The sequence below is a fragment of the Muscardinus avellanarius genome (assembly GCF_963383645.1).
Source record: "Muscardinus avellanarius genome assembly, chromosome: 18".
Classification (NCBI taxonomy): domain Eukaryota; kingdom Metazoa; phylum Chordata; class Mammalia; order Rodentia; family Gliridae; genus Muscardinus; species Muscardinus avellanarius.
Window position 1 is genome coordinate 51,300,895 of NC_137804.1, and position 21,214 is coordinate 51,322,108.

At 52.9% G+C, this 21,214-nt stretch overlaps 1 protein-coding gene across 1 annotated transcript in view; it reads right to left on the minus strand.

Annotated features, from left to right (window-relative positions):
• MAGI1 (membrane associated guanylate kinase, WW and PDZ domain containing 1) overlaps nucleotides 1-20,932 on the minus strand; it is a gene marked incomplete at both ends in the record, with an annotated part of 524,358 nt that extends 503,426 nt beyond the window's left edge. Inside the window, one exon of the mRNA XM_080715588.1 lies at nucleotides 20,659-20,932. Coding sequence (XP_080571714.1) covers nucleotides 20,659-20,932 — 274 coding nt within the window. The remainder of the gene's footprint in view (nucleotides 1-20,658) is intronic.
• Nucleotides 20,933-21,214: the final 282 nt, after the last annotated feature.

A 21,214-nucleotide genomic window follows, 5' to 3' on the forward strand; every position in this document is an offset into this window, starting at 1 on the left:
ATTATAAAAGCCGAGCGTGAAGCACAAGTGTTTGGACTCAATTACGCAGTCGATTCAGCGCCTCCACCAACCTCGAATCAGAAGTTACCCGACTAGAAGCAGGAAAACTGGCCAAGTCCACAGAATCGTAAGCGGCAGCTACTGAGTGCGGGGTCCGCACGAGAAAGGCCCGCGCTTGAACCCAGACCACGTGAAAGCCGCGGCCAGGTAGATGCAGCGGCGAACGCCTGTCATCCCATCCCGGCGCTTAGGAGGCTGAGACAGGAGGATCACGGGTTGGAGGTCAGGTTCAGCAAGTTGGCGAGGTTCTCAGCAAGCCAGAGAGACCGTTTCCAAATAAAACGTGGCTGGGGGGTTATCTTAGAGGCAGAGAACAAGAAAAAGGAAGGAAGGAAAGGAGGGAGGGAGGGAGGGAGGAAGGACCCGGTACCCTGAGCAGACAGCCTCCAACTCAGAAGGTAGAAATGTGTCCCCAGTAGAAGCTGACGGTGGACGGAGCCGGGTCGGCTGATGCGCACGCCCTTTGCAAACTGCTCTAAGCACCAAAGACACGCAGGAAAGGCTGCCCACCCTGGCGACGTCTTCCCCACCTTCTGAGCAGAGACAGGAGAACCAAACAGGCAAATGGAGAAAGGGAGAGAGGCAGAGAGAGGAGGCCGGGACCAAAACGGCCCACAAATCCCCAGACAAAGCACAAAACAAAGGAATGAAACAAGGTCGGCAGGTGCCGGGAATGGCATCCAGCCTTAAAGGGGCAGGGGAGGCGGCCCCACTACCACCTGCCGAGTCTGGAAAGCTCTGGGATGAGGAAACAAGCCGGTTACAAGACAGAGGCTGGAAGCGCCCTCCAACGCGACATTCCCAGCACAGCCAGAGGCCACCAGGGGCCGGGAGGAAAGCGACCGATGGTGCTGGTGACGGGGACAGCTCTGGGGACGGATGGTGGTGACGGCCGGACGACAGTGTGGGTGGTTAATGTCACTGGGCTCCACACTTAAAAATGGTTCAAATGGGCCATTTCTGTGTTAAGTATATTTTGCCACTGTTTTCTTTTCTTTCTTGGTGGTACTGGGGATGGAACCCAGGGGCATTCTACCTCCGAGCTACACCCCCAGCCCTATTTCATTATTTACATTCTTTATTTTGAAACAGGGTTTCAATGAGTCGCAGAAATAGCTGAGGCTGTCCTCGAACCGCGATCCTCCTGCCTCAGCCTCCCAAGTACTGGGATGACAAGCGTGCGCCACTTTTTTTTTTTTTTTAGTTCTGAAACAGGGCTCACTAAGTCACTGAGGCTGGCCGCTAACCCGCGATCCTCCTATCTCAGCCTCCCAAGTCCTGGGATTCCAGTCCTGTGCCTACACAATATGGCATCCTGGCCTATTTTTTTTTTTTTAACAAAGTTGAATAGAATGTTGCAATATCCATTTGGTACAGGTCCCACTGCCTGGAACCAGAGAAGCAGAAGCTAGCCGGCGCTGGAATTCACCAGCTCCTGTGTCTGGACACGCGCGGGGCGTATCCAAAGCTGGAGAAACAGAGGGCTCTGTGCCGTGCAGAGCCCGGCTCCGTCACCGCGGCCAGGCCCGGGCACCTCCCAGCCCGGGAAGCTGCAACAAGAGGCCGGGTGCCAGCCCCGCTCTCCTCGAACCAGACTCCAGGTCGCCCAACCTGCGCTCATGGACAGGCGCCCCAGTCTGCGGGGGCCGCCGTCACCCCAGGAGGGTACCCGCTGCCATCAACCACCTGGGAGACCAAAGTCCAGTAACCACTTCTCCTGCCTCAGTGTTCCGATCTCTGAAATGGGCAGGCCGAGTCACGCAAAAATTACGCGGTGCTCGGAGCAGAGTGGGAGCTGACAGGCACATCATATCCCGCGGTGTTATCATCCCAGCATCCTCGGTTTTCATTCTCCAGGGTGAAGCCCCAAAACGGGAGAGAAGACCTGTGAGGGTGGCAGGTGGCAGGTGACGACGGGCGCTGTCCAGCTTCCAAAAGAGACGACAGGCCGGGCGTCAGGACGCCAGTCTGTGATCCCGGGATTTGGAAGTCTGAGACAGGAGGATCCCAGGGGGAAGGCCAGCCTCGGTGATTTAGCAAGACCCTGTTTTAAAATAAAAAATGGAGAGAGGATGGGGGGTGTCGCTCAGAAGGAGAATGGCCAGCCGGGCGTGGTGGCGCACGCTTGTCATCCCCGCGCTTGGGAGGCGGAGACAGGAGGATCGTGCAGGTTCGAAGCCAGCCTCAGCTACTGAGTGAGGCTCTTAGCAACTTAGTGAGGCCATTTCCAAATAAAATATAGTTCTGGAGGTGAATCCCAGAGATAGAAAGCCCCTGGGTTCCTTCCCCAGTACCACACACAAGAAAGGAAAAAAATAGAATGCCCCCGGGGCTCAGTCCCCAGTACCCCAAACGAATGAATGAATGAATGAATGAATGAATAAATGAATGAGAGAAGAAGGATAAGAAACTACAAAAAAGGAGGAAAGCTATTGGAGCTGCCAAATGGCTGGAACAAGGGGAGGCAACAAGAGAAAAGGAAAAGCAAACATCCCTACGTCCCCACTACAGCATCTTTGTTGTCTAAAGATGACAACTTCGTTATATTGGGTTCATTTGAACTATTCTTTTTTTTGGGGGGGGCAGTACTGGGGCTGGAACCCAGGGCCATTCGACCTCCACGCTCCACCCCCAGCCCTATTTTTATTTTTTTTTTTTATTTTTTATTTTTTTTTTGGTGGTACTGGGGTTCCTGGAAGCCCTTCTACCTCTGGGCTACACTCCCAGACCTATTTTTTTTTTTTTTTTTTTTTGGTGGTACTGGGGTTCCTGGAAGCCCTTTTACCTCCGGGCTGCACTCCCAGACCTATTTTTTTTTATATTTTTGAAACAGGGTCTCTTACGCCAGCGCGGTTGGCTCCGATCCTGCGCGATCCTCCTGTCTCCGCCTCCCAAGCGCGGGGATGATAAGCGTGCGCCACCACGCCCGGCTTATTTTTAATTCTTTCTTTTGAAACAGGGTCCCACTGAGTTGCAAAGGGCCTCGCTAAGGAGCTGAGGCCGGCCGCCAACCACCATCCTCCCGTCTCAGACTCCCAAAACCCCTCTTATCTGGGACAGAGATGGAACCACGAATGTTGCAGGCTGTACTTCTTTATTTCCATGTGTGGTACTGGGGGTTGAACCAAGGGGCGCTCTACCACTGAGCCACACCGCCCCCCACACACAACAACCGCTCGTTTTTTTTTTTTTTTTTTCCCCTTTCTATTTTACTTTGAAAGAAGGTCATGTGAAGTTAGCATGCACTGGCCTCGAACTTGCAATCCTCCTGCCTCAGCCTCCCAAGTACTGGGATTTGAGTTGTACAGCACCAGGCCATACCCAGGTGAACTTCTAACATAAACAACAAAGGTCAGGACACGTGTGTGTGTGTGTGTGTGTGTGTGTGTGTTTGCACACACACCCTTAATGCTGTTTCTTTACAAGCCTAGAAGAAGACATTTCACGCTCCCCAGCCAGTTTCTGTGCCTGTAACTTTCTGCTACCTACCACCTGGAGGGCTGTCAAGGCAGCCGGGTTTCCTCCCTAGACTGCATGCCCGGGGACAGCAACCAGCCGAGCTCTCTCCCCAGAGCAACACCGCCCTCCCGGCTTCTAGGCGGGGTGCGCAGAGCCAACACCTGAACCCTGAGATCCTTCAACTCTTCCGCTGTGCGCCGCGTGGCCCCGGGCCAGGCGCCGTCATCTCTTTTTATAGATAAGAGACAGAGACAGGGCTGGCAACGTGCTCAAGGTCACACCGCTGGTGGGGGACAGAGTTAGAACTGAAACCCGGTCAGGGCCCGGCAACCACTAAGCTACCCTGCCTCTGTGGAGAAGGTCGCTGTGGCCTGGGCTCTGGGCCTGCAGCCTAAGCCTTGGGTGGCCACTGGTGGGCCGGGGCCCCTCTTCTGCAGCCCCCGGCAGGTGGTGTGCGTGTATGTGGTACTGGGGATGGAACAGGGGTGCTCTATCTTCAGGCTATGCCCCCCAACCTTTTTGTTTGTTTGTTTGTTTGTGGGTCTGGGGATGGAGCCCAGGGGCATTCTACCTCCAAGCTACACCCTCAGCCCTATTTTTGATTCTTTATTTTGAAACAGGGTCTCACTGAGTTGCAAAGGGCCCCTCTAAGTAGCTGAGGCTGGCCTCGAACCACAATCCTATCTCAGCCTCCCAAATGCTGGAGTTACAAGCTTTACCACACCAGGCTTCTTTATTTTGAAACAATGTTTCACTAAGTTGCAAAGGGCCTAAGTAGGAGACTGTCTCACACACCCCATTTATTTCTTTATTTTGAAACAAAGTCTCACTAAGTTGCAAAGGGCCTCCTAAGTAGCAGAGACTGTCTCCCACACCAGGCTTGTTTCTTTATTTTGAAACAAGGTCTCACTAAGTTGCAAAGGGCCTAAGTAGCGGAGACTGTCCGGCAAACCGCAATCCGCCCGTCTCAGCCTCCCAAATGCTGGGGTTACAAGTGTGCGCCACCATGCCCAGCTTAAAAAAAAAAAAAAAAAAAAAAAAAAAACAGGATCTTGCTAAGTCATTGAGAAGGCTGCCCTCCAACCTGTTATCCTCCCTGCTCGGCCTCCCAAGTGCCGGATGACTGGCGTGTGCCACCACGCCCAGCTATCCTTCCCAGGAGCTCCTCACCCAATCTACATTCACTCAAGTGTGGAGTGGGGGTCCCCCCCCCATTTATTAGGTAAAAGGGTAAAAGGCTGATGCTTTAGAGCCTGGGGCCCCCAGCCTTGGCCTTCACACAGTCACTCTCTTCGGCACACCTTGACTACTCGGGGTGCCCTTGATCCGGGTTCCCCAGGTGCCGCCTAGAGCCCTGAACCCCTCATATCCAACCACCGCCCTGGGTGTTCCGCGAGGGCAGTTCTGTGAACCCTTCTCTGTCCCTGCGACTCCCAATCACTAATGAAGGCATTGTGCGTACAGGCCCACAGCCTGCGAACCCGCCTCGGGGAGGCTGGGCCGTGCCACACCCCCAGACCCAATTCATGGGCCTGGGCTGCCAGGGCTGGTCCTCCCCCGGAGGCTCCTCCTGTGGACTGGTCGCAGGTCCGGTCGCTGGTGCAGAACTTCCACACTAAACCCCCAGCCTTCTCCCAAGGCTTCTTTCCCCAGGAATTCCGGCAAAGTCCACTGTGTTTTATGAAACCCAATATACAACACTCCTTCCACCAAAAGCCTCTGAGAGTACAGGCCCAACCAAGAGTGGCTACTTCTCACAATTATCTTTTTTTTTTTCTTTTTTCTTTTTCTTTTTTGCAGTACTGGGGATTAAACCCAAGGGCATTCTACCACCAAAGTATACCCCCAACTCTTTTTGCTACTTTCGGTACTGGGGATGGAACCTTTCTACCTCCAGGCTAAACTCCCAGACCTATTTTATATTTTTATTTGGAAACAGGGTCTCTTAAGCCAGTGCGGCTGGCTTCGAACCTGCACCATCCTCCTGTCTCCGCCTCCCAAGCGCGGGGATGACAAGCGTGTGTGCCACCACGCCCGGCTGTATTTTATCTGTGACTTTCAAAAAGGGTCCCGCTAGGTCACCTGCACGCTAGGTCGCCTGCACGCTGGCCTCGAAGCTGTGATCCTCCCAATTCAAGCTCCTGGCATGACGGGCGTGCCCCACCACACCTGGCTTATCTTTCCTTAAAATAATGTGTTTCACAGAGAATAGCTTGAGCTTACATTTTTAGCTAAAAACTGTCGCAGAAAAAGAGCCACCCTGCCTTAGAGAGCCAGGCCTTTCTTTCCGTATGGCAGTATCCCCCAGAGTTAGACACAAATAGACAGGCGCTCCGAGAACGGTGTCTTTGCTGGGCAGCCTATTTCCCACGCTTTTCTCTTATAAATATGTCAACTCTAAGATAACACCTTCAGCCTTCCCAAAGAGTTTTCTGTTCTTTTCTTTTCTTTTTTTTTTTTTTTTTTTTTTTTTTGTACTAGAGACTGAACCCCCCAGCCCAATTTACTTTTTATTTTGAAATAGAGTTTCGCTACATCGCTGACAGGGTCTTGCTAAATCGCTAAGGCTGGCCTCAAACCTGTGATCCTCCAGTCTCAACCTCCCAGGTACTGAGATTACAAGTGCGCGTCACCACGCCCGCCTCTTATTCCTGTTTGTTTTCTGTTTGTTTGTTTGTTTTGTTTTGTTTTTTGCAGGTCTGGAGATGGAACCCAGAGGCATTTGACCTCCAAGCTACACCCCTTGCCCTATTTTTTAATCTTTATTTTGAAACAGCATCGAAGTTGCGGAGGACTTCACTAAGTAGCTGAGGCTGGCCACGAACCACGATTACACATTTGGTGCATTTTTTTAAGTAGCACACAGAAGCTGATTTCACAGGAAGACGCTGAGCCGATCAGACCCCGCAACAGTCCTAACTTGCACGCGCGCCTTAGCTCTGCCTCCCCCACAAAGCTCTGGATCATATACAGAGCACCCTAGCTAAAAATGGAATTCCTATACAGCCCACTGGAACATTCCATCCTGGCAGGGCTAGGGAGGGAAGGGGAGGGGACCAGAGGACAGACCAGACACGGGGCCGAATCCCCCCCAGCGACGCTTAACCGCCACCCTGGGCTTTTGCTGCAGAGTTGGTACTTTGGACTCGGTTGATTCTTCTTTCCTTCTTAGCTCAAACTGGCAGAAGCAGTCCCTCAGCGCCACTTCTAGTTGGAATGGGCTGCGTCCTGCTCCTCAGCCTGGCACTGCCAACCTGGGAGCCCAGAGCGAAGTAGTCAATGGAGGCAGGAGGGCAGGGAGGCCGCAGTGCGCAAAAAACACAAGATTCTACCACGTAGCAGGTATCCGTGGACACTGACTATACCCGCTCTCCCAGGAGAGGGCCCACGTCTCTAACCCTGGTACTTGGGAGGCTAGGACAGGAGGCTCGCAGGTTCAAGGCTGGTCTCAGCAACTCGGCAAGGCCCTCCGCAACTTAGTGAGAATCTGTTTCAAAATTAAAAAAAACAGCCGGGCGTGGTGGTGCACGCTTGTCATCCCAGGACTTGGGAGGCTGAGACAGGAGGATTGCGGTTCGCGGCCAGCCTCTGCTACTTGGGGAGGCCCTCCACTACTTAGTGAGACCCTGTTTCAAAAATAAAGAATAGCAGGGCATGGTGGCGCACGCTTGTAATCCCCGCGCTTGGGAGGCTGAGACAGGAGGATGGCACAGGTTCAAAGCCAGCCTCTGCTACTTAGTGAGGCTCTCAGCAACTCAGTGAGACCCTGTTTCCAAATAAAATATAAAATAGGTCTGGGAGTGTAGGCCGGAGGTAAAAAGCCTCTGGGTTCCACCCCCAGTACCACCAAAAAAAAAAGAATAAAAAAATAGGGCCAGGGATGTAGCTCGGAGGTAGAATGCCCCTGGGTTCCATCCCCAGGACCCCCGAAATAAATAAATAACCTTGCCCAAGTCACAGACATCTTTTATTCATAATGCCGTGTATCTTGTGGCGACATTACCTCTGAGCAGAAACCAGATTCTCTGCCCGCACCGGGGCCTCGTGTCCGTGTAAATATGAATTTCAAGATGTGATTTCTGCTCCCAGTTCTAAGTTTCGGCAGTCTGGGGCTCTGAGACAAAATATTCCAAGAATTAGGATCAGCTGTCAAAATAGCCTCTCTCCCCGGCTCCTCGGAGCTAGGATCTGAAGCTGTCACCAGCTGGGCCTCAACGCGCCGACGATGGACCCGTTCTAGTGCCAAACGAAACCGTTACCAGAATGTTTCATTCGCTCAGACACACATTCCGCGGCCTTTCCTGCGAGCTGGTCACTGTCCTGGGCCCCGAGGACGCAGACATGATTGGAAATGCGATCGCTCCTCTCGAGATGGAGTGCCGACCACATGAAGAGGTTTGCAGACGTGTCGCCTGACAACCAGATATGGCGCCCAGATGCGTTCTTTTTTTGGTACTAGGGATTGAACCCAGGGGCATTCTAGCTCCGAGCTACGCCCCCAGCCCTTTTTATTTTCTGTTTTGAAGCAGGGTCTGGCTAAGCTCCTGAGGGTCTTACTGAGGCTGGCCTTGGACTTGCGATCCTCCCATCTCGGCCTCCCAAGTCCTGGGACTAGAGGTGTGTGGCCACCGCGCTTAACTCCCCACATGGACCGTGTTTGGTTCACCCACGTTTTTGGAAAGAGCTCTAAACCAACACTTTATTTTATTTTTTATTTTTTGGTGGTACTGGGGTGGAACCCAGAGGCTTTCTACCTCCGGACTATACTCCCAGACCCATTTTATACTTTATTTGGAAACAGGGTCTCACTGAGTTGCTGAGAGCCTCACTAAGTAGCTGAGGCTGGCTTCGAACCCGCGCGATCCTCCTGTCTCAGCCTCCCAAGCGCGGGGATTACAAGCGTGCGCCACCACGCCCGACTAAACCAACATTTTTTAAGTTGGCCATGTTCATCTTTTAGAACACCCAAGCTTCTGAGTTCTCTGGAAACCTGAAAGAGATAACACTGAACACTGTTCCCTTGGAACAAGATAGGCCCTTCCCCACTCTCCACCACTACCACTTCCTACTGCCCTTTAAAACAACTTCATTGTGACCAGGACAAAGACACAATTCCAGGAGTAGGGATTTCCTGCTTTAATGTGGTTTAAGTGACGTCCTTGAGAATTATCAGATACATGCAGCACAGCTACAGGTTGATCTACTGCCTGGAGGGTAATAAAACAGGAGACTTTAAAAGGTCACAGTTTTGCCGGCCTTGGTGGCACACGCTTGGGGGGCGGAGACAGGAGGATCGCGCGGGTTCGAAGCCAGCCGCGCTGGCTTAGGAGACCCTGTTTCCAAATAAAAATGTAAAAATAGGTCTGGGAGTGTAGCCCGGAGGTAGAAGGCCTTCCAGGAACCCCAGTATCACCAAAATATAAAATAAAATAAAATAAGACTAGGGGTATATAGCTCAGAAGCAGAAAGCCCAGTATCTATCTATCTACTCTCTCTCTCTCACACACACACACACACACACACACACACACACACACGCACACACACGCATGCACGCACTCCAGAATCACCAAAAATAGTTCCTAGAGCTAGTGAATGGGTAAAGTTGATCAACGTGTAATATTTTCTTAAAGCCCATGATATATTTTGGAGAAAACAAAAAATTTCCTCAAAACATATTGTATTATAAATCCCCTTTTCATAGAAAAAGATGATCCCCAGATCTACAAAAAATATATATGTGGATGGATGATGGATGGATGGATGATGGATGGATGGATGGATGATGGATGGATGGATGGATGATGGATGGATAGATGGATGATGGATGGATAGATGGATGATGGATGGATGGATGATGGATAGATGGATGATGGATGGATGGATGGATGATGGATGGATGGATGATGGATGGATGATGGACGGATGGATGGATGGATGGATGATGGATGGATGATGGATGGATGGATAGATGGATGATGGATGGATTGATGGATGGATGGATGATGGACAGATGGATGGATGGGTAATGGATGGATGATGGATGGGTAATGGATGGATGGGTGGATGATGGATTGATGGATGGATGGATGGATGATGAATGGATGGATGGATGGGTAATGGATGGATGGATGGATGATGGATGGATGGATGATGGATAGATGGATGATAGATGGATGGATGGATGGATGATGGATGGATGGATGATGGATGGATGGATGATGGATGGATGGATGATGGATGGATGATGGATGATGGATGGATGATGGATGGATGGATGGATGATGGATGGATGATGGATGGATGATGGACGGATGGATGGATGGATGGATGGATGGATGATGGATGGATGATGGATGGATGGATAGATGGATGATGGATGGATTGATGGATGGATGGATGATGGACAGATGGATGGATGGGTAATGGATGGATGATGGATGGGTAATGGATGGATGGGTGGATGATGGATTGATGGATGGATGGATGGATGATGAATGGATGGATGGATGGGTAATGGATGGATGGATGGATGATGGATGGATGGATGATGGATAGATGGATGATAGATGGATGGATGGATGGATGATGGATGGATGGATGATGGATGGATGATGGATGATGGATGGATGATGGATGGATGGATGATGGATGATGGATGGATGATGGATGGATGGATGGATGGATGATGGATGGATGGATGGATGATGGATGGATGGATGGATGATGGATGGATGGATGGATGGATTTCTCTGGGGCAGCATGAAGGGCAATGTGCATACATTTCCTTTTCGGCTTCCCACCTTTCTGTATTCTACACACTGTTTAGATGAAGAAAACTTTGAAGTTTTGCCAGGGGGAGATAAACACAAGCTATAGAAACACAGAGGAACGTGGATAGAGGCTGCGAGTCGTCTAAGGTCACGATACTGTTTGAGTTTTCAAAGGCCAGGAACTCAAATCGCGATGCATATGCTTTTTATAAAAAATAAAATTAAAATGCACAGGCTCCACCAGCACAGAAAGCTAATTTTTAACAACTTGATCTTGGGCTTCGAATTCTCAACCAGAGTCGCACAGACTTAAACAGGCTGATGGCTGGGGGAGGAAATCCCTGATCAGATGTAAATTCCGGGGCTGGGCCAGGAATCCAGGTGGCGAGCTCCAGCCTCTGTGTGAATCGCAGCGGTGCCGCCCACAGCCGCGTTACATAAGCGACGTGGGCTCCACCACTGCGTACATCTGGCCGGAAGAAAGGCCTGCTAGGACCTCCAGCACAATTAATTCAATATTTTCTCCACAGTTCAGGATGCTACGACTGGCAGACAACCATCAGACCGTCATGGAAAAGCCAGACATATGGCTAAGTATATTTAATACGCCTTAAAAATAAAACAGGGAATTTCTCGCCAGCAAGATCTTAGGCAAGAATTCGTTTTTTTTTATGTAAAAATTATGCCCACTTGTTACCAGCCCCCAAAGAATTCCACTCAACCAGTATTTCCTGATTTTTTTAATTTTTAAAATTTTTATTTATTTATTTTTGCAGTACTAAGGATGGAACCCAGGGGCATTCTACCTCCGAGCTACACCCCAGCCCCGATCTTTTTTTTATTCTACAGCAGCCAGAGACAGCACAACATGTAAAACCGGGTGCTGCCTTCAAGAAACGCATAATCCAGGGCAGAAAACAGGAAGGAAGGCGTATCCAAACTTTTAAGACAGTGTTGTGACTCTTGGGATAATCCCGTGAGCACAAAACAAAGATCCTTAAGAAGGAAAAAACAGCCGGGCGTGGTGATGCACGCCTGTTAATCTCAGCATTCGGGAGGCTGAGACGGGAGGATCGCGGTTTGCCGCCAGCCTCAGCTACTTAGTGAGGCCCTTTGCAACTCAGTGAGACCCTGTTTCAAAATAAAAAATAAAATAAAAACTAGGGCTGGGGGTGTAGCTCGGAGGTAGAATGCCCCTGGGTTCCATCCCCAGTACCACACACACACACACACACACACACACACACACACACACGGCCTGATTAAGGGCGCAGGGTTATGGTCAAGGCATTTTTACTGTAGAAACTCAAAGGAACAAATAATTCCGGGAGCAGGTGAACCTGAGTTTGGCCCTCACGTGTCCCCGCCGCCTGGGTGCCGATCCCCGACAGCTGAGCCTCTCACGGCTGAATGAGAAGGAGGTCATTTTACTAGGCAAGCCTCATTCCTTTCTCATTTTTCTTTTTCTGGTGCTAGGAATCAGACTTAGGAGTGTTCTACCTCTGGGCTACACCCTCCATCCATTTGTTTTTGTTTTTGTTTTTTGCAGTACTGGGGATGGAATTGTAGCTACATCCCCCAGCCCGAATTTTTATTTTTTTATTTAGAAACACAAACTTACTGAGTTGCAGAGGGCCTCACTAAGTAGCTGAGGCTGTCCGGGAACCTGCGATCCCCCTGTCTCAGCCTCCCGAATGCTGGGATTCTAAACCTGCACCACCACACCTGGCTCACTGACTTTTTTTCAATTGTGAAACAGGGTCTCACTGAGTTGCGAAGGGCCTAAGTCGCTGATGCTGTCTGCGAACCGCGATCCTCCTGTCTCGGCCTCCCACATCGCTGGGATAACCGGCCCTGCCTCTGTGCCAGCCAGCTGGGGCCTCAAATCTGAATCTGTGACCCCCTCCATAAATTGCTGCGCGCAGATCACATCAGGAGCAGCACGGCGGTCCTGTCAGTACCGTACAGAGCAGTAACTTTGAAGCATGGCTTATAATCAAAGCCTAATCACATTTTAATTGCACCAGCCCGCCACCGTCGGTAAAGATGTCCGGAGCCTGGTCTCCTAACAGGCGCAAGATTAGCCTCGCCGTGCAAAACATAACCGTGGTCCGTTAAAAGCACACACAGGCGCTTCTACCCGCACTGACAGTGAGTTTGATATCTTAGCCACAAGAATGGCACTCTCTTACGTAACTGGTTTCCCAGGGCTCTGGAGAGAGACACGGAGAAAGTCTACACCAGCAGCTGGAAGAGGCCTTCTCAGCATATGGCGGCGAGAGCGGGCAGAGTCCCCCGACCCCTCAGTTCTCCCCGCACACTGGCGACTGGCCCACAGGCCCCTAGCCCTCCCTCGGCCTCCTGGGACCACCGCCCCAATAAGCCACCTCATTCTGATCTTTGCCTTGGTTCTGCCTCCAGGGATTCAACTTCAAACAAAAAAGCCGGGCATGGTGATGCACGCTTATAATCCCAGCATTTGGGAGGCTGAGTCAGGAGGATTGTGGTTCGAGGACAGGCTCACTACTTAGTGAGGCCCTTTGCAACTCAGTGAAACCGGGTTCCAAAACAAATAAAAATAGCCGGGCGTGGTGGCGCACACTTGTAATCCCAGCATTTGGGAGGCTGAGACAGGAGGATCGCAGGTTCGCGGCCAGCCTCAGCTACTTAGTGAGGCCCTTTGCAACTCAGTGAGACCCTGTTTCAAAATAAAGAATAAAAAACAGGGCTGGGGGTGTATTTTGGAGGTCGAATGCCCCTCCCTGGGTTCCACCTCCATTACTGAAAAAAAAAAATTATAAATATATCAATGGGTACTGACAGTACGGAAGGGGACTGGGCCGAGGACCTGGGAGCCGGCCTGTCCCCAAATCAAGCTCCTCGGCTGACTCCCCGGTAACCCCGAGTCTCCCGCTGAAACCAACCATCCGGCCACCCTTATTACTTCCTTTTCCATCTGAAATCGGCCCGCAATTATTCCTGAAGTCAAAGACCTCTTCCACGCAAAAAGTTAAAATCGGAAATACAAGTTCAACGCGCCCTTGTCTTTGAGCCCGAGGGGAGGCTCGCTGGTGGGGCCTGCCCTCCTCTCCTGACGGGAGACGGGATGGACAGCGCCCACCTGGGAACCCAGAACACGGGGACCAGCCGCGGCGAGCCCCCGGCGAAGCCCTATTTCGCTGAGTGACTGCCAGCGGGCGGTTCAGCGGCCCCGTCCCCAGGCGTCTTTGCGTTCAGAGACCTTCACACATCACCGTTTTTGGAGGCGATTGAGCTGGGGAGAGATGTATTCTAGTCCTGTGGCTGACAGCCGGCAAATACTTCGGCAGCGGCCCTGGAGCAGGCAGCGGGGAAGAGACGACACCCTGTCTCTTTGGGACCTGGATGCTGGAGAGAACTTATTTATTTTTGAAACCAGTAAAATGCAGCAGAGAAGAGAAGAGAGACCGACAAGGTGGCCCAGAGTCACAGCCTGATGGAACGCGCTCAGAAGAGGCCTCACGCGTTATGTAGCATCTGAGAAAAGCTCGGCGCTCAAGCCTGTCCGGGGCGCAGGTGGGGACGGCCAGTGACAGGCGGGAGGCAGAACCGCCATCCTGAGCCCGAGCCCACGGGCCTCGGGCGCTTCTGCGGGAACGCGGGCTTCCACACTGAGATGGGTCAGGAGAATTAACTACGAACACCGGATTGTTCCATTCTTTAATTCGCCGAGCTACAGAGAAGATCGGGATCACATCCTAAGCCACCGGTCAAATTACATTCTTTAACTTTGCTACATGCCTTTGGAAACCTCGATGCTCAGCTGGGCTTGGGGGGGGGGCACACCTGTCATCCCGGGACTTGGGTGGCTGAGACAGGAGGATCGCAGGTTCGAGGCCAGCCTCGGCAAATTAGCAAGACCCTCGGCAATGTACTGAGACCCTGTTTCAAAATAAAATTAAAAAAAAAATAAGGGGGTGTAGGTCAGAGATAGACTCCCCCTGAGTTCAAACCCCAGTCCCCAAAAATAAAAAGTAAAAATAGAAAAGTTGATGTCCGGAGTCCAGTGGGCCTCCCATCCGACACCCAAGCGCAGAAGTCAGTAGGTGAGACCGGTCCTTGATTCCAGGGCTGTAACCGTGGCCTCGAGGCAACCGGAGAGATAAGCCTCCTGTTTCCATAAAACAGACTGCGACTGGACTGAGCACACCAGGCAAAGAGAGGGGCCACCGGGGGGCAAGGGGCGAGCCCACACGGTCAGCGTCCAGCAGAGAGCGCCTCCCACTGGCCGAGAGGACCAACTGCATGGTCTCCTCCCAACCCAGTTCAGCTACTCGGCAGGATTCTTGCCCCTCAACCTCAATCCTGGAGGCCACCAGAGAGATCAGCCACGGCCTTCCTAAAGACACACCAAGCCGGGCATGGCGGCCTAGGCTTGTAATCCCAGTACTTGGGAGGCTGAGACAGGAGGATCGTAGGATTGAGGCCAGACCCAGCAACGCAGCGAGACCGGGCAATCTAGTGAGACCCTGTTTCAAAATTAAAAATCAGAAAGGGCTGGGGGTGTAGCGTAGAGATAGAATGCTCCTGGGTTCCATCCCAAATTAGACTAAAACAAATAAATAAACGCACCCAGAAAAGGAGTCGACCCTGTGACCACCCAGGGGGACAGAGGATGAAAGCCCAGACATCTATGGAAACAAAGAAACGAAGCCAGACAAGACTTTGTGTTTTTAGATGAGGGGGAGGGAGGACGGAATTGTTATGCGTTGTCATATATCCAAATAAACACATGACCAAAAAAATGAAAAAAAAGAAGCGGACCAAGAACGACTGGCAACCGTCCGTGGCCACCCCCACCTCCCTGCGGAGGGAGAAGGGGCTGCTGGCTCTGTTTCGGTTTTCACGTCCCTTATCTATTTATTGTCTCCCTTTTGCCTTTTAAAAAAGAAGGGGCATTTGGGAGGCTGAGACAGGAGGATCGTGGTTTACAAAAAGCCTCAGCTACCGAGTGAACTCGGTGAGACCCTGTTTCAAAATAAAGAATCAAAAATAGGGCTGGAGGTAGAATGCCCCTGGGTTCCATCCCCAGTACCAAAAAGAAAAAAATTAAAAATTAAAAAAAGGAGCCGAGCGCGGTGGCCACGCTTGTCATCCCTGCGCTTGGGAGGCGGAGACAGGAGGATCGCGCAGGATCGAAGCCAGCCTCGGCTGGCTTAAGAGACCCTGTTTCCAAATAAAAATATAAAATAGGTCTGGGAGTGTAGCCCGGAGGTAGAAGGGCTTCCAGGGACCCCAGTACCACCAAAAAAATAAAAATAAAAAAAAATTCAAAAAAAGAGGGGCAAGCCGAGTGTGGTGGTGCACGCCTGTAATCCCAGCACTTGGGAGGAGGCTGAGACTGGAGGATCGCGGGTTCAAGACCAGCCTCAGCAAATGGTGAGATTCTCATCAACCCAGTGAGACCCTGTTTCCAAATAGGAAATAAAATCGGGCTGGGGGTGTAGCCTGGAGGTAGAAAACTCCTGGGTTCTGCTTCTAGTACCACCAAAAAAAAAAAAAAAAAAAAAAGAGCAACTTTGGTTCCTGTGTAATTTGCAGAACCGCAAAATTCATCTCCCAAAATATGGAAGCGTGACCTATAATCTCCCCGTTTTGGGAAACTCTGGTCACACCATTCTCAACGCGCCGCGTCTGGGCTATTTGTGGACGGGTGGCATTTGAGGAGGGCGAAGGCCCGGAGGACGGGCACACCCACTTCTTTGGGGGCCGTGGAGACTGAGCTCACACGGGAGAATCGGGCTCCGGCCTCCAGCCTCCACGGATGGCAGTGGTGGCTTCTTGCACGCACCCAAGCCTGGGGGCTTGTTCACGCGCCCCTCGGGCTGCGGCAGGCCTGCGGAGCGGCTGGGAACTTGGCTCTCTGACTACACCCAGGTGAGGCTAATGGGGGCTCCACCATCAGACCCAGTACCCCGAGAATCAGAACCAGGCTCAGCTGAGTTCCAACCCTCCTTCCGTGACTTCTCTTAGGATCCTTGAAAAAGTCACCCAAACACGCTGAGGTTCAGTTTCCCACAACTGAGTCCAGTGCAGAGGACCGAAGAGAAGACCCATTAACACACACACACACACACACACACACACACACACACACACACACACACACCTGGAATACCATTCATTACTTGGAGGCTGAGGCAAGAGGATCACTGGTTTGAGGCCAGCCTCAGCAACTTAGCAAAAGCCTGACTTGAAAACTAAAAAGGGAGCCGGGCGTGGTGGCGCGCGCTTGTGATCCCAGCATTCGGGAGGCTGAGACAGGAGGATCGCGGTTCGCGGCCAGCCTCAGCTACTTAGTGAGGCCCTGTGCAACTCAGTGAGACCCAGTTTCCAAATAAAGAATAAAAAATAGGGCTGGGGGTGGAGCTCGGAGGTAGAACGCCCCTGGGCTCCATCCCCAGGACCTGTATGATAAAATAAAACAGAGCACCAGCTTAGCCTCGCACCTGACATATCTTTTCTGTCTTCCTTTTATTTTTGTTGCTGGGGATTTTATTTTGTTGCAGGGCCTTGCATCTGCTGGCTGAACATGTTCTCAGGTTAAGTGTTTAATAAATACCAGCCACATCGTACATCAAAGTTTCCCTAGCCGCGTATTTTCCCTCTGAACACGAGGATGGCCGAAATTCAAGACACAGAGAACTATACTGGCAAAGAAAAGTATGGAACAAAGGCGGCACCCGTAGCAGCTCGGTTCACAATAGTCAAGCGTGGTAAACAGTACCCACGTCCACCAACGAGGAAAAGGATGAGCAACCCGGCACCGGTGGATGGCGGAATACTACACAGCAGGAAAGAAAACCAAAGGCTAGGTGCGGCAGCATACGCCCGGTAATACCAGCAACTCAGGAGGCTGGAGTAGGAGGTCACAGGTTCAAGGCCAGCCTGCACAGCTTAGCCAGAACCTGTCTCAAAAATAAAATGAGAAAGAGCTGGGCGCAGTGGCACACATCTGTAATGCGGGTGCTTGGGAGGCAGAGATAGGAGGTTCACAGGTTGGAATTCCGCTGCACGGTAACTTAGTGAAACCTTGTTTCAGAATAAAAATTATATAGGGCTGGTGTGTGAGCCCAGATGGAATACCCCACCGCCATAAAAGTAAAATATAAAGGGCTGGGGGTGTAACTCAGAGATAAAGCATCCATAGGTTCAATCCTCAGCACCACAAAAAAAAAAAGAGTAACATAACTTATTTATTTATTTATTTATTTAGGTGGTACTGGGGATGGAACCCAGGGGCCTTCTACCTCTGGGCTACACTCCCAGACGTATTTTATATTTCATTTGGAAACAGGGTCTCTAAGCCAGCTGAGGCTGGCTTTGAACCCCTGCGATCCTCCTGTCTCAGCCTCCAAAGTGCGGAGATTACAAGCGTGCGCCACCGCGCCCGGCTTAATCTCTTAAAAAAAAAAAAAATCTATGCAAAGCCGGGCAAGGTGGCGCATGCCTGTAATCCCAACCTTTGGGAGGCTGGGACGGGAGGATCACGGGTTTGAATCCAGCCTCTGCAACTTAGTGAGACCTTGTTTTCAAATAAATAAAATCGAGGTGAGGGTGTAGCTCAGAGGTAGAATGCCCCTGAGTTCAAGCCCAGTGCCACACACACACACACACAAGAAAAAAAAACCACAAAATCTGTGCATCCTAATATACAGATATAGCAACTTTTATATAATTAACATACATGTAATTTTTTAGAGATTCTGTCACAAAATGAGCAGACTCCAGCCCAGTAGGTCGGCTCCGTTTGGTTCCTCCACGATCCCATCCTCCTTTGTACGAAACCATTTACTACAGACTATTTAAGTCCACAGATCTTTCTAAAAATTGACCATGAATTAGAAACCGCAGAGTCTTGTCCCACAGGCCTGTGACATTCCCGTATACATGGACCCCGAGTGACCGGTGTCCCCGGGAAGGGCTAGCTCACAGGAAAGGGACATTTTTCATTACTAGACACGGAGTATGAGCCTCCCGAGTGTGATTAAGCCAGAGAAAGAAAGCCAGAGAACAACACGATCCTCTCCTGGAATTTAAGTTGTGCTGTCGGTAGGAAGGCGGCAGGGGAGGCCGGGGAGAGAGTTCCAGGGCCTCCTTCGCTGGGAGTGAAGCCGTCACACCCGCTCCCCGGCCCGAGTCTTCACCCGCTGCGGCGAACACTGATGCCCTTTGGAGTTTCCTACCAGCATCTTCTTTTTTGCAGTACTGGGGATGGAACCCAGGGGCATTCTACATCCAAGCTGCACTCCCAGCCCTATTTTTTTATTCTTTATTTTGAAACAGGGTCTCACTGAGTTGCAGAGGGCCACACTAAGTAGCTGAGGCTGTCTGCGAACCTGCGATCCTCCTGTCTCCGCCTCCCGAATGCTGGGATGACAAGCGTGCGCCACCGCGCCCGGCTTCAGCATCTTCTTTCTGTGGACCCCTGAACTGAGGCCCGAGGCCGCCGCCATCCAGTGCTTGACGCGGTCCTTCCTCTAAAAGACCTGGCACCGGGCAGTCATCCTGGCCGCTGTCATTATTAAGTTCAGGATCCAGGTTCCTGGACCAACAGACATAACTGCTTAAATTCAGCCCGAGGGAAACAGTACCTCCTGGCTGAGCACCGTCTTCGCAGCAGGGCTGCTCTGGGCACCGGCCTCTGTAAAGCCCAGCGGCCGGGTTCCAGGCCGGGGGCTCACAGAGGAAGACGCGGCAGGCCAGGCAGGGTGCACATCTCTTTATTTGGAATTAAGATCGCACTGAGTCACCTAGGCTGGCCTCCAGCCTGCGGTCCTCCAGCGTCAGCCTCCCAGGGACAAGGATACCAGGAGACATCACTCAACAGAGCTTTATTCCTATGCCCCTGGACTCCAGAGGCTGCCATAAAGCCAGCCACCAGAGGCCCGTCCTAAGAGACCCTGCTCAGCCTGGCCGCCCCTCCCTCCAGGCCTTCCTCCGGCTGCCGCCCATCCCATGAAAGCATTTGGGGTCTTTGACCATTCAACCGGGCCACCCACTTTCGTGGTGTGGGGGCCCCTTAAGAACATCAGTCATTCTCTCTGCAGAGAGATACGGGGCGGCCCTTGTCTACACCAAACGAGCCAATGGCCGCCAAGTGCATCTCTGAAGAGACTTCTGAGGGAGGGGTCTGCTTCCCTCCCCCCTCACAAATAGCCTAGCCAGACTCAGGGGGTCCTCCCCCAGCCCCTTCCTGCTCCACAATTTCACTTAACACACACACACACACACACACACACACACACACACACACACGCAGGAAGTCTTGCTCAGTGACCCATGCCTGTAATCCCAGTGCTTGGGAGGCTGAGACAGGAGGATCGCAGATTAAAGGCAGTCTCAGCAGCTTAGGGAGGCCCTCAGCAACTCAGTGACACCCTGTTTCAAAACAAAAAAATAATAAGAAAATAAAATGGGGCTGAGGGTGTAGCTCAAAGGTGGAAAGCCCCCTGGGTCCAATCCCCAGGACCAAAACTAAAGAATGTAAAAAGGGCCGGGGGTAAGCTGAGCGTGGTGGTGTAATCCCAGTACTTGGGAGTCTGAGATGGGAGGATCTCACGGGTTTAAAGCAAGTCAGGGTTACTTAGCGAGGCTCTCAGCAACTTAGTGAGTGACACCTTGCTTCCAAAAGAAATATAAAATAGGTCTGGGAGTGTAGCCCGGAGGTAGAAAGCCCCTGGGTTCCGCTCCCAGTACCCCTTCCTAAAAAAAAAAAAAAAAAGGAGGCTGGGGTATAGCTCAGAGGTAGAATGCCCCTGGGTTCAACCCCATGACCAGAAAACAAATTTTATTAAAGAAAAGAACAGACACACTGCGAAGCACGGCTGTCTGAACGCTTCGGGTAAACCGCGTGACCTTGGGTACATCCCTGGACCACGGAGGCCAGCCGGGGCTCTCCGCCTTTGCAAGAAGAGATGTCTCTTTTCACGGAACGACCATCGCGGGGACTGGGGGGGGGGCATTAACCCGTGACTCCCCGGAGTCACCAGCCCCCGTGTGGACGCCGGGCGACGGGCGGGGTGACCCCGGACCTGACCCCGCCGGCCTCCCTCTCGCAGCCACCGGGCACCAGCGGCTCCTCCTCCGCGGGTCAGGGACGGCCCACCCCGGCCGGGCTGGGGGGGGTCCCGCGACCCCCGGGCTCTCCGGCCCGGGGCCCCTGCGGACCTCCCTCCCCCTCCCGCGCGCCCCCGCGGGGGTCCGGCTCGGGCCTCAGTTTCCCCAAGCGCCCGCGGACCCCGGCGAGGCGGCGCGGCCCCGGGAGCCCCCCCACCCCGAGCTCCCGGTGCAGACCCCGCGCCCCCCGGCGGGGCGGCCGTCCTACCTGGTCGGACGGCGCGGAAGGTGACGGCCTCCCCGCAGCTGTCCAGCGCGGCCAGCACGTCGTAGCGCGGCAGGCCGGACACCCGCACGCCCTGCACCTCCAGCAGCAGCTCGCCCTCGCGCAGCTCGGCGCCCGCCGCCCCGACGTACACGAACTCGCCGTGCTCCGCGCCGCCGCGCACGGCCAGCGCCAGCTCCCCGCGCGGGCCCCGGCGCTCGGTGCACTCGCGCACCCGGCCGGTCCAGTGGCCCTTCCTCGGGCTCGCCCTCGACATGGCGAGCGCCGCCGGGCAGGTGCGCGTCCCCGGGCCCCCGGCGCCCCGCGCTCAGGCCATCCCCGAACTAACTTTCCCGCGCCCCGGCTCCGCGCGCATCCCGCCGCGCCGCCCCGCGCCCGCCCGCCCGCCCGCCTGGGCTCCGATCGCGCTCCCGGGGCCACGGAGCCGGGCGCCGCGCTGCGGGCGGAGCGGGCGACGCGGCCCCTTTAAGCGCATACAAAGGCTCGGCCGCCCCGGGGGCCGTCTGCGCATGCGCCGCGCGGCCGCCCCGCCCCGCCG